Source organism: Gallus gallus, chromosome 1, assembly GCF_016699485.2.
Source record: "Gallus gallus isolate bGalGal1 chromosome 1, bGalGal1.mat.broiler.GRCg7b, whole genome shotgun sequence".
Classification (NCBI taxonomy): Eukaryota; Metazoa; Chordata; class Aves; order Galliformes; family Phasianidae; genus Gallus; species Gallus gallus.
This window is the reverse complement of record NC_052532.1, coordinates 194,919,331-194,932,701: the sequence shown is the minus strand read 5'-3', so window position 1 is coordinate 194,932,701 and position 13,371 is coordinate 194,919,331. Positions and strand designations below refer to the sequence as shown.

At 46.6% G+C, this 13,371-nt stretch overlaps 1 protein-coding gene across 9 annotated transcripts in view; it reads right to left on the bottom strand.

Annotated features, from left to right (window-relative positions):
* The window catches only part of RAB6A (RAB6A, member RAS oncogene family), a 60,853-nt gene that overhangs the window by 15,324 nt on the left and 32,158 nt on the right, over nt 1-13,371 (bottom strand). For 5 of the 9 annotated variants that reach the window (XR_006939406.1, XR_006939407.1, XR_006939408.1 and 2 more), the window contains 5 exons: nt 8,800-8,858; nt 4,992-5,045; nt 3,720-3,825; nt 1,448-1,559; nt 377-470 (listed from right to left, as the gene is read on the bottom strand). Coding sequence is in view for 4 of the 9 variants with exons in the window: in XM_040700517.2 (XP_040556451.1) it covers nt 377-470; nt 1,448-1,559; nt 3,720-3,825; nt 4,992-5,045; nt 8,800-8,858 (425 nt within the window). In the remaining 5 variants the exon portion in view is untranslated. Of the gene's footprint in view, nt 1-376; nt 471-1,447; nt 1,560-3,546; nt 3,653-3,719; nt 3,826-4,991; nt 5,046-8,799; nt 8,859-13,371 lie in introns of all 9 variants that reach the window. The other 4 variants (XR_005859986.2, XR_003075231.3, XM_040700518.2 and 1 more) reach the window with 1 other exon arrangement.

Below are 13,371 nucleotides of genomic sequence, written 5' to 3'. Positions count from 1 at the left end.
TGTTCACTGCTCAGGTACAGAAGCACTCCTCAGTCCTTTGTCCCCAACATTCTGACTGATGCCTTAATCCCTTCAACCTAAACACCCAATCTGGATCATCAGAAGTCTGGGAAGGTATAAAGGAAGATCTGTAGGTCCGAAATCATAACTCCTCTTTTCTAAGAGGAGAAACGTTGCAAACCATTTGCTGCAAGGTCAGAGATGTTTCCAAACCTCAGCTAACAACTCCAGCTCTTAGTTTTTTGCATATGGACTACCAGCCTCCCTCTGACACCCTACACAAAGACTTCCTGATGCCTAAGAGCAGATCTTACTGTCACAAAGGTGCACCACCAGAAGCAGTCTAAGGGCTGGATGCAGCCAAGGCATTACTCACCTGTTTTACATTGTATCCTGCTTTTGCACTAGTTTCGATGAACATTACATTCAGCTCTTTGGCTTTTCTTTCTCCTTCCTCAATGGACACTTGCCTGGGGAAGATAATACAGAATTAGAAAATAAAAACCAGACAAATGGACAACCTGAAGATTAACACTGTTGTCTTTAACCCAAGGAGATGACTCCTACATTACAGTCTCAAAGCATTCAATGGCTTTCCCTGCATACAGCTGCCACAGATTGAGCACAGCTGTACAGCACGATAACCACAACAGCACACCTGGCTCCAAAGCAAAGCAGCTGAATGGGCCAATGAGACTCCTTCGAGTCCCTGTCCAGGAAGCTGTGCTTTTATGCTTCAAGAAGTAGCAGCTGAAAGATTTTAATACCCAGTAACAATCATCAACTTGCAGACTACAGAAGGACCACGTGTAACCATCTCACACCAAAAGGCTTCTGCTGTTTACCCCCATCTAGGTATCCCACTCACTACGCAGTCTGCTACGGCTGAAACTGGAGAGGACTTTGGATCAAGAGCTTCCAGATAAAAATCATGAAGCACCTCATGTTCTGCCCCCATGAGAGACAGAACAATTCCTCACGGGATGTTATAAATCTGAAGTAAGGGGCACGAGTGAAGCTATGCTGAGAAAACAGGGATTTCCATCAGATACAGAACGCTTCCCTGTTGTGCTTTTGCTTTGCATTTTTAGGACTCTTTACTCAGTGTTAGCAATACCATAAACCCAGAATAAGAGTGCACGCAGCAAAAGCTGAAGCTGCATACCTTCTAAGAACAAGAAGTTTGCCAACTTATGCAAACACCTTGTGGAGTTCTAAAAGGGAGGATGACTTGCACCCATCGTTTGTATCCCAGCAATTGGATCGAGTAGCTGTGCTGTAAACCTGGGCTTGCCCAAAAGAGAGAAGTTTAAAAAGCAAGACCTCTCCAGACACAGCCCCCTCCAGCATTTCAAAGGGAATACGAATGTTCCTTTTAAAACAGCTGTCTTGGAGAAAAGAGCATCAGCCCAAGAAAAGCATCTGAAGTTGAGCTGTTCCTCCGTACCTCTTATCTGCTAGATCTGTTTTATTTCCCACCAGCATAATGATGACATCGCTGCCCCGTTCCGTTCTGACATCGTCGATCCATTTTGTTGTTTGCTGGAACGAGTTGACATCTAACAGAAAACAGTGGAGAGGATTATCACTGCAGAGCTTCGTCACACATCACTGGTAACACAGCTGGAGGTCTCAAATAGAAGCTTCTTATTTCTGGAATCGGACTAATAGGGCAATGAAGAACCAGCAAGCGAAACCCCAAAGTGCCCCACACTGAAGTGCATGAAAGCTACAGCACTAACTTCACCTGGGCTGCTACTTCACTCCCTGCATTGGAATTCACCTCTAGATACAGAGGTGGCAGCTTCTGGGCAGCCTGGGCTGGTCTTAAATGTGGAGGTTGGTGGCCCTGCCTGTGGTGGGGAGGTTGGAGCTTCACGATCCTTGGGGTCCCTTCCAACCCAAGCCACTCTGTGATTCTGTGACTGTGATACAGAATTCGGTTTGGGCAGCGTCCAAAATGAGAAGACTGATGGCTCTTTTAGCCCAGTCCCCGTTTTGTTTAGTTGAAAAGAAATTTAATGTGGGGAATGGGAATAGTGGTGACACTGCCCATCATTCTGCACTGCTCACCTACTGCAGGAGGCCCCACAGCCTCTGCGCTTCTCAGCAATACTCTGAGCTCTGTGGTTTTGCACAGCCTTAAGCACTTTTCACTTGCTAGGTTTAGGATTTTCCCTTGGAACTATCAGGGCTATATAAATACCAGCAACTCCTCTACTGCTGATGGGTTCCCAGCAGCTTCCTGACCATCTGTATGGAACAAGAAATACAAATTTCATGCATCCACAGGTGTTTTTTCTTAATGTGACAGCCCTAAAAGCCAAAATACAAGGAATTCAGGAGGCTACCCTGACCTAATGAGCACGTGGACGAGAGGCTGCATCCCATAAGGAGAGAGGAGTTGCACAGAAGCTGCCCTGGAGCTCTGCCTTTAGCAGTGAGCTGAGGAGCTGCCTCAGTCATTTTCGGTACTCAGCAAATGGGGGCTCTGCTGCAGTTCTCGACAGTCATTGATTTTTTTTTTTTTAATGGCTCCTACTGCATAGTAATATATTGTGTGCCAGACAGACAAGGCTTGATCACTTGCCAGTGTCTTAATTCGTCTCTCTGCTATTCAGTAATATTGAATTTGCTAGGTCGGTAAAAGAATAATTCAAGGTTCACAGCTAACCTGTAATTTTAGCTGAAATGGAAGTGCTATTTATAACAATTAAAGATTTCACAGGTAAGTTCCTTATTCCTGCTGTAATCTCCTAGTATTTATAAAGCAAAGGACAAGCTCTTTAGAATTGGTATCGATTTAGGACCATTGCTCTCAGTCAGTTCAGCCCTAGAACTGAAGATGCCTGAAGGTTTAGTTCTTCCAAAGCAAAATTCTGCTCACGGCAAACAGGGAATGCTGTGAGTTTGGGCTCTCTGAAACGGGGGGAGGGACAGGAGGAGAAGAGTAGAAAAAAAGCACTAACATTTTAGTTCACAAAAATGTACATACCTTAGTAGGAAATGAAAGAGCAATTGTTAAAGGAGAAGGGCGTAGTGGTGAGTTGCATATATTGCACAGTGTGAAAGTGAGTGATTGAAATGAAAATGTGATGTTAATGCAGTTCCCCCCAGCCCATGCCCGAACCTTGGTGGTGGTGGGAGGGCAAATGGAGTGAAGCAAGCTACAGCTATCAGTGCAATGTCTAATCTGAGAATTCAGCGATCTATGAACATGATTCAGGTGTTTGAGACCAGAAGTTATCGGTGACACTGTGACCAAAAAGCAGATGGAGGAGGGCAAAGTGCAACAAGACCAGCCAGGACTCAAGACTTCAGGGAATGTGATAGGAAAGGGTTACAAAATGATGGAGTTGATCAGAGAGTCGATACATTGCAATAGCAGTGATCGGGTGGCTAGCTTAAAAACTCCACTAGGGTAAAAGAAAACAATTTTTCCATGCCAGAATGAAGAACAAGCACGTGATTGTGACAGGACATGCAAAGCTAGGCTAAAGGATGAAAGGGGCAGAGTATTAGAAATGCAGAATTCCCCCCACTCACTTGTGATATCATAAACAACAACTGCAACAGTGGAGTCACGAATGTAGCTAGGAATCAAGCTCCTGAACCGTTCTTGACCTGCTGTGTCCCATAATTGCAACCGTACCTAACAAAATCAGTCAAACAAGCAAGAAAAATAAGAAAAAAGGTCAAACCCAGTGCAATATACCTACTTGTGATATCGTAAACTACTACAGCAGCAGCAGAGTCACGGATGTAACTGGGAATGAGGCTACGGAAACGTTCCTGACCCGCAGTATCCCACAGCTGCAACCTGATCTGTGGGTGGGAGAAAATTAAAAAAGCCAAACTGCCACTAAAAATAAAAAGAGTAAAGAATTGTCACTTGTTGAAAAAGCTAAAGAAAAATATAAACTCATGCAGGAGGTGACTGGGGACTGGGAGCAGCAGCGAACTGTCCTTTCCTTCATGGCAATCTCTCCCAAGCACCTGCGGTAGCCAAGCCGGTGTGTGTGCACCTATCTGAGCCCTTTCTGCTGTCTTGTCTTTGCAAAAATGCTTTCCTTCCAGAAGGGGAGAAATAGGAGTGCTCAGCTGGTGGAAGAACGCCATACTTCGAAGGGAAAAGCCACCAGCTGCTGTCAGAGCACTGGAGAAGCTACTGGTGTGAATGTTTCAGGAGGGATAAAACGCTGGTTATCGCTGTATCGGTGTTTACACTGTAAAGTACCATGCACACAGATGAGGTTTAATGTCTCTTACCATCAAGGCTCTGAAAGGAAAGGCAGGAGGTACCAAAAGCAACATGTATAGAAAGGTGTGCAAGGGCGAGCTTTGCTATGGAAACAATATCTCATCGCTCGAGCGCGTTTAATGCAGTCACATTTACTGTGGGTTTATACACCACCACGCTTATGCAGCACTGAACAACCTGCTCCTGCAAACAGCTCAGTGGCTGAATTTCTTCACGAAGAACGTGAACTAATTTTAAACCACAGGCTTGCTTCCAGAGAGCAGCGATTTCATGTCAGAGCTGCACCAAGCTAAGCAACCAGCACCACGTGTGGGCTCCTGCTGGAGGTAAGGCTGAGCTGGCTGACAGGTTATAGGGAGCTAGCTAAGAACTGGCAACATTTGGCAACCTGTATTTTGTCCCTCAAAAACAAAATGGCTTAACTGTGGCTCCCTTCCCCAAACTCCCCCCCTTATGCACCCCTCTCTCAAACTACCCCTCTGAGTTTCTTCCAAGAAGGATGCCAGTGCAGCACCTTCTGCCACTCACAAAATGGCCTTCAGGAGCCAAATGGTGATTTCCCACTTCCCCAGGCAGGGAATGGAGCTCTCCCCACAGCACTGGTCAGGCTGGAAGCAGCCAGGAGATGAGGGCTCAGTCTGTACTTCCAAGTGATCTCAGAACTGTGCACCATCACAACAGATGCTGATCCTCGTTCCTACTGTACAGAGAGAACAAAAATCTTACTCACTGTTCGATCCTCCAAATACATGGTTTTTGATAAGAAGTCAATGCCAATTGTTGCCTGAAGGAAAAGAAAGGAAGAATCAGGAACATTTCAAACAAAACACCCAAACAACTGCAGTGATTGTCAGGGTTAACATCACTGCCACAACTGCAGCAGATCTGCAAGAAAAATACATTGGGTTTTCTCACCAGGACAAAGCACTACAAGCAATTCAATGAGACGTTCCCTGGATAGGACCCATTACCAGCACATCTTAAAAGCTCAAAAAGTTGTTAACCTGCATCTCAGTTTATACTCACTGACAACCCATAAAGTCATACAGGTATCAGCAAGGACTTCTGTGCACAGAAGGCCACAGTCTACATTAGCATCCATCAGCAGAATCATGGATCCTCACTTTGAGCCTTTTTCCTTAAGGAAAAGGTGGGCAGCTTCACTTCTGCTGCAGGACAACAGCACACGCCTGCACACAGCCCAGCAATCACTGAGGTTCAGCTCATGCTAAAGCTCAGCACAGCATGACTGCATCCGAATTGCTGGACACCAGTGGGAGCTTTGTGCAGAATATCCTTACGTGTTTAAGGAAAGAGCAAAGCACTACTGGGTGCCATCAAGAACTGCTTCTTAAAGACCTTCACCCCATTTTTCAGGGATGCATTGAGGGAGTGAATCCGAGCCCGATGAGTTTGGTTGCATTAGGGACACAACCAAGGCAATCCACTGAGGCTATGGGGCTGCCCAGGGCTCAGCAGCACACTGAGCACCTCGAGCAGCTGCACCCTCAGCAGAGCCTTCATGATGACCCAAATAAATGGATTTAAAGGAGAAAGGGAAAGATAATGGGGCAAAAAGGCGTGCTGCTTCTTCCCTGCCCTCCCATGCTGAAGCAGGTACTCCTACTGGAGAGTCTGTTCTACTGTAATGATCTACATCGTGAGACTGCCATTATGCTCTCACTAATAATTAATGCCTTGTATTCTGCCAGATATTTTAGGTGGTAAGGATAGAGAATAGAGCCAGCCAGCCTGCCTGAGAGTAATAGACGAAAACCAGCTGCGAATTAAGAAAAAAATACCCACCAGAAAGCAAGCTTTCTTAGCTGGATCAGGAGAGCACTTCTAAAGAACCTGAGATCCATATGCAAATGATAAGAACTGGTGGGTCCCAACGTGGCCACCCAGTGACTTTCACCTGCCATCATGGACTGTGACACTGCCCACTGAGAAAAATCATACTGACAGATGGGTATGAGAAGCCACCAAAGCCTGATGTGACAACATGCTTCCTTCCTGCCTTCATCTTCTGTCATCTGGGTAAAGAGCAGCTCTCTGAAGATTGCCCCAAAGATGCTTCTGCTTCCTCTTGTTTCTATTTGATTCACCTCTGCAGAAGAAAAGCTACAGAAGCCCTAAGATCTTACCCCAGATATGCTCAGGATGCCATTCTGGATGACAAGCTCTCAGCTCCTCTGAGCTCTCAGAGCTGGCTTATCAGCTGCACAGCCTGAGACCTGCTCAGCTCCTCCTGCAGGAGTCCTGGAGCTTCAATCTCCTTGTGCTCACAACACGGGAGGTGCAGCACAAAGGCCAGGCACAAAACTAGATCTTGGTAACTAAAATGTTTAAGAATTACACATCATAACTTACAGCCAAGTGTGTCTGTCCACCTATACTGTCCTGACCCCACCACAAGGATTCAGAAGAAGCAGCAGCAGCAGCAGATGGCAAGGGGGGATTCAGGCACTCTGTATCCTAGACTTTAACTAAAATAAGCAAGCTAAAAACAGCCATCTTGTCACAGTTCTGACAAAAAGGAGGAGAAAAGCACAGGGAATCTTCGCAGATCAGCTGTACGGAACTCAATGCCATCCTCCCTGCTCTTCCTCCAAGAGGCTGAAGCTGAAGGGAAGCGTGGCTTGTAATTTTCCTCTTGCATAACACACAGAGTCATCCTGTTTGCCAACGCTGCTCCTTCATTATGCATCACACTCAGTGCCACAGAACAAGGAAAAGCTCTCCCAGCACATCCACGGAGAGGAATCACTGCTGGTGGAACAGACAGCACTGCTTTATTCCAGCTGTTTGGGTCTGACACGCTGCTGCAGGTTCTTGGTTTCTTCACAAATGCTGCTTTCATGAAAACAGCTTTTTAATAAGCTATGGGCAGCAGCTGAATTCCTCCTATCAAGCAGCAAGCAAAAAAAAAAAAGGAATGCACAGCACAGATTCTCCCAAACTGCACCTTTCTATTTTTACCAGCTGAACACGACAAGCCCTGCTCAAATGATAGGTTGTGGCAGCTCTCAGAAAACATGCATTCAGAATTCATCTGAAATGTCCAGAAAGAGCAAATCATTCAGCAGCTGAGCTCCAGCTGCAGCTAACCATGCACACGCTTTGACACGCAGTGTCATGAACATATTCAGCTTTGGGAGGTCTCTATCAAACCCTGGGAATCAAGGAAGGTATATTCCGGCTTGGCATTATGTCTCATTTGGCATTTTGGCCAAATCACTTCAGTTCTTATGACTAATTCCCTCTTCCAGCTGTGTCAAAATAGGGCACGTTTCCCTGTATTTCAGCAAAGTGGGGGTCTCTGGATGAATGACACCACACCGAGTACGTTAGCACACAAAACAAGCACGCATTGCTGACAGCTAAATTGAAGCTATCTTCTAAACCCTTAAGACTCCTTACTGGTTTAAGTCCCACTCATTCATTTCGTAATCATTTTCTATGTAATGTTAGACCAGCTTCCCATTGAGACTGCTGTGCTATCATAAAGCACGGAGGGCCAAACCTCCTCAAACAGAACTAGGACGCAGACTCTGCAGAGGGAAGGAGCAGACCTGAAAGAAAAACACTGTGGGGGGAAAAAAAAGAAGCAGATTAAATAAAAGGATGGCATTCACATGTCCATGTAATTACAGTGGGTAGGATTTGAAAGGATGTTTGCTCCCGTGGGAGCAATGATGTGTACTCCAGCCCTCCTACACCACAGAAGCTTTGCTTCTCCTATCATTAAGTGAGAACTTGCATCTCATTGTGACCAACTCACAAAGCAGCAATGTGGAATCACTGATGAGGCAGGAAGGGAATCATTAACGGGGAAAGAGATTTAATCAAGAGACACTTGGATAGACATTAAGTAACAGAAGAATCACAGCTTTTTTTGTACTTTTTTTCCCCACTACCTTCTCCTCCCACCTCCCCAAACAACCCTTCACATTTGTCAGGGAACAGATTTTCTCAGTTCAGCGAATGCAGAACATCACCAAGCACAAGCAAGTTGTGAAGCATGTTGTGGCTTGGAGAAGACCCACTTTAGTTTATGAAACTGCATTGCTTTTGTAGCTTGCCACCTTTTCAGGCTCATCCTACAGTGTGGGAGTGGATAACAATGACTGTTCCCCTGGCATTTAGAAAGCCTGCATAGCATCCTAAGGCACTCAGAGCCTACAGCTCAGCTTTCTGCCTCTTCTTTTTTAAGGAACAGAGTGCCTACTCTGTTCTCTATGAGATCTGCAATGGTCTGGTAGCAAATGGTGAAAAACATGGCAGATTTACAGCTGCTGTCACTTATGTGTACCTAAGAGGTCTATCCTTTATAACTACAGCTCATCCTGCTGCGAGCTGTAGATAAGCTATTCCTGCAGACATACACTGAAATGCCATTCTGAAAGGTTATTAAAATATAAAGCTTCGAGATGTAACAGCTAAGAATGTGGTCTGTATACTATTATCCACTGCAGCCCAATGGATTCTGCCTGCAATGAAGAGGCCTTAGAGAAGACAAACAGGGATTCATTTACCTGGTAGGTGTTGTCAAAGCTGTCATACATGAACCTGGTGATCAAGGAAGTCTTCCCCACTACAAGGAGACAGAAAAAAAAAACACAGATTCAACAACAATTTCAATGCAAGTTTTAAGCAAGCATAGTATGAGAGGACAAAACTGAAGAGCATTACTGCTGAGATGTTTATCGCGTGCCCACAGTGCCTGCAACCAGCTTCACCCTTTCTTTGACAGTGCACTCACTGCACCTTTCTGCATAGGCAGGCTCATACACTGTTCCAGTGCCATTAGTGCTGCTGGCTGCATCTCAGGACCAGTGGATGCAGCAGTGCCAGCTGGCTGTGCAGCAGCAAGAAGGCACTGCAGCATCTGCAGGTGTACCTGGGAGCCAAACAGCCAGGCACAGTGTGTTCCATAGGTCCTGCTGCAACACTGCAACTCCTCTAGCTGCAGCTCAGCTTGACCAGGTCAAATCTCAGGTGTGGCAAATTGTGTCCAGCTTCTCATTTCATAAGCAGGATCTAGACAAGCCGTGGATGTAGCACCTATAAAGCCAGGGATATACTACCTATAAAGCTGTGGATATGGTACCTACACTTGCAGAGCCAAGCTCCAGCCAGGTATCAGACTGCCTTGAAGCTCCTGTTAATTGCTTTTTTACGGAAAATGAGATTACATTTCAAAACAACTGTCGTCACAGTGGTTACTTACTGCACTTCATGGGATCAACACAGCTGAGCTTAGACAGAGCCTAATGGAAAACTACACCCAATGGAGAACTCCTTCCTGCTCAGTGCCACCCTTACCTGGGCGGACCTGCAAGGCATGCAGGAACTGAACACCTGAAGCTGCCTTGGCTCAGTGTTGAAATACCTTTAACTGGAGGTAGATCCCTTAGGAAACAGCTGGATTCACTCAAGAATCAATTGTCTCCAGCTGTTTTCTCCCAGTCTCCTTGCAACTGCAATTTGCCATCTGCCAGCACAGGTAAGGAGCACCGCAACAACTGCAGAAGAGCTAAACGAACTGGAACCCAGCAGAGAGCCTTTGGGAAAAGACTCCCATGTCACAATTTGAACTCCTAGGTGAATTCTTAACATATTCCCCTCCGTGGGCATCATGAGGCTTCCCACAAAGCTAAAAACAGCCTTTGTAGAAGCAGAGCAAACACGCCCTTGGACCAGTCATTTTTCCAAAGCAATGCATCTCGGAGGAGAGGAATCTTTGAGTTCACCATTCAGCTCTGCCCTGGGGCACCAGGGGTGTCCAACAGAACCACAATCTGCTGCAGGACCAGCGGGCTGATGAGAAAAGCCAACGGGGTGAGCTGCAGCACATCTCATAAACACTCGTATTTAAATAACTGCTTTGACCAACGTTTGGGTGGGGTTCCTTAAAACACCCTTCAGCCCATTGACATTTCTGCCCAAACAGAGCAGGCTTCTCCCTTAGACGGCACGACAGCAGGCATCAGACCACACCAGAATGAAGAGCAGCTGCTTACAGGTTTACTTCCACCATGATTACTGAACAGTCACCAAATATATAACAAAATCACCTTGCTTAAAAGATCCTCGTGGATGTGAAAGCTCACAGTTCCCACTGTTTATAATTCAAAGGGAAGGAGAAGGGAATAGGAGGGGGGAGGGAATAGGAAGGGGGGAAGGGAATGGAGAAGGGAGTGGAAAGGGAAAGGGCTTCCACTTGCAGCCAGCTGCACAACTCACTGATCCCTATTTCCCCTTGGCAGAGCACCACGGAGGGACCAAGAGGCCACATTTTTGCTTTTGGAGATGAGCCCCTTGGATGAGTTCTATTTTTGCATCATTCGTGTTTGGAACTTCGTAACGGACAGCTGAACTCCTCTGTGTGGCCTTTTATTTTTATTTGAGAACACTGCCAAAAAAAACCAACACACTGATTGGCAGACTGAGGATCTGCAGGAGAAGCTGAATCCCATTGTGGTACAGATTTTCACTTCCTATCTCTCCTGCCTCACTGGTTCTATGTTTATTACATTGACAAAAGGCATTAATGTGGGAGTGATTGCAAGCAAGCTGGAGGACAGAATCAGAATTCAGAATCAGTTTTAAAATATGGAGAAGTGACCTGAAGTGGAAAATGAAGCTCAGCAGGGAGAAGCAGCACAACATACTCAGACAAGAATACCTGGCTGCCTAAAACTGACTGCAAACACCCAGGGAAGCAAACTGGGGGCTACACCCAAGGCAGAAGACAACCAAGCCTTCAGCAAGGATCCATTGGGTGCTACTGTGTTCATTTAAGCTCTTGGAAGAATTTCAACACGCAAACACGTCCAGGGAAGCATCAGTCAGCAATGCAGTAGCATACAACAGCCCATAAGCCAAAATCTTCCTGGTATGCGTTAACGTATCCCTGGAGGAAGAAAGGTGGGGGAAGGAACACGGTGAATGTGGTTGTACCTCTGTGCAGGCTGAGGCTGGAGCACAGGGAGCTGCTGCTGGAGGCACCAAGGGCTGTGTTAGAGGAAACCAGGAAAAACTCAGAGTGATTCAGAAGCTGGGAAAGGTTTCTTTGGCAAGAAGACCTCAGCCTGCATGGATTACACCCAATGAGGAGATGGATGGCACAGAAGGATCTTAGTACTAAGAGTAGGTGGTCTTCCAGTCTCCTTCTTCCTGTAGATTAAGAGCCTTCCAATATTTGAAAGGAGCATATAAACAGGAGGGGGTACAACTGTTTATGAGGGTGGATAGTGATAGGACAAGGGGGAATGGTTTTAAAGTGAGACAGGGGAGGTTTAGGTTGGAGATGAGGAGGATGAAGTTTTTCCCCCAGAGGGTGGTGACGCACTGAACAGGTTGCCCAAGGAGGCTGCGGATGCCCCATCCCTGCAGGCATTCAAGGCCAGGCTGGATGTGGCTCTGGGCAGCCTGGGCTGCTGGTTGGCGACCCTGCACATAGCAGGGGGTTGGAACTGGATGAGCATTGTGGTCCTTTTCAACCCAGGCCATTCTATGACTCTTGTCATCCCACCAGCTAAAAGCCAAGCCCAAGGCCCTACTAGAAAAGGCATGCAATTTGAAAGCTCCTCAAAATCTGCAGTAAGCTGTTGAGATGGGCAGTGGATGCTCTGCTCCTTGGCATGCAGAGCTGTCCATCTCATTCCGCTGCAGGAACACAGACACAAAGCATTCAAGAATGTTTGGAAGCAATGAGAAGCTGAGAAAATAACTGATTAACCTAAAAACCATTTGTTCCAGCACCTCAACATCAAGCCTGGAAACTTTTCTAAGCAGCTGAACACCAGCAGCACCATGGGTTTCATTAGAAGCGGTTTCTGCTCCTTTAAGCTTCTGATGTAATGAGAAGAAAGCCTGCATTACCCAGCTCTAATCACACAGCTGCGCCTCAGACACCATTGCTTAAGTGCACAGATCATCAGCACACAGCCCTGCATGCAAAAGCAACCAATGCTGACAACCCGGGGGGGAGCAGAGAGAGAAGCGTTGTGCTGTGCAAGGCAGAAAGCACAGGCATTCCTCTGCCCTCACTGTGATAAAGAGCCATGCTTTAGTATCTAATGGAACAGAAAGCAAGCTGCTGTTCTGCTGTAGGAAAAGAGGAGACTCCTGAAAGGAGAGGTTTGGTGGTGGGTTAGCACATAGACAAGATGCTCAGTATCTTTCTAAATCAACAACTGAATGAGTGACAGCAAACAGCAAAGCATTGAAGACACGTAATTGAGTTAAAAGATGGGAACTTGTGAAGCCTCTGCCTGTGAAATTGCCATTAACTACAGGGACCCAAATTCAAAGCCTTCAGCAGCTAATTGAGTCAAGCTGATCGATACTCTTTGTCTGCAAGCCCCGAGCCACTGCCTAGCACTTACTGCAGAAAGCATTCATTTGCAAGATGAAATCAATACGTTAATCTCATAGTTCCAGCAACTGTGATCTGACAGCAGCTCCGGGAGAGATTTCAAGGTCATCCATCCTATTCTTGAGAGCACTGTGCTGCTTTTGGGGCCTTGCGTGCCGGAGGTTTGCGTGTCCATCCCCAACCACTGTTAATGACGCTGATAAATAGTGGGTACCAACAATTCCTCTGTGCCACAGCTTGCTGCTCTTGGCACTCCAAGCAGTAACGAGTCACTGGGGAGGCTCTCACAGGAGCCAGGGATGAAGAGCCATTAGGTAGAGTGTATTGCTCCATGTTCACATGGCTTTAGGAGGTCATTTGTTGCCACATAGGGTCTGCAAAGGGCTCGGGCAACTCTTGGGAGTGACCTACAAGGGAAAGAGAAACTAGAATTGGGCCATTTCTACCTTATGGTGTATGGGACACGCGGGCTTCACCTCCTTATTTCATAGGATCATAGAATGATAGAATGGAATGGGTTGAAAAGGACCACAGTGCTCATCCAGTTCCAACCCCCTGCTATGTGCAGGGTCGCCAACCAGCAGCCCAGGCTGCCCAGAGCCACATCCAGCCTGGCCTTGAATGCCTGCAGGGATGGGGCATCCACAGCCTCCTTGGGCAACCTCTTCACCACCCTTTGGGTGAAAAACTTCCTCCTATTTCATTTTCTCAGGCACAACGTGCT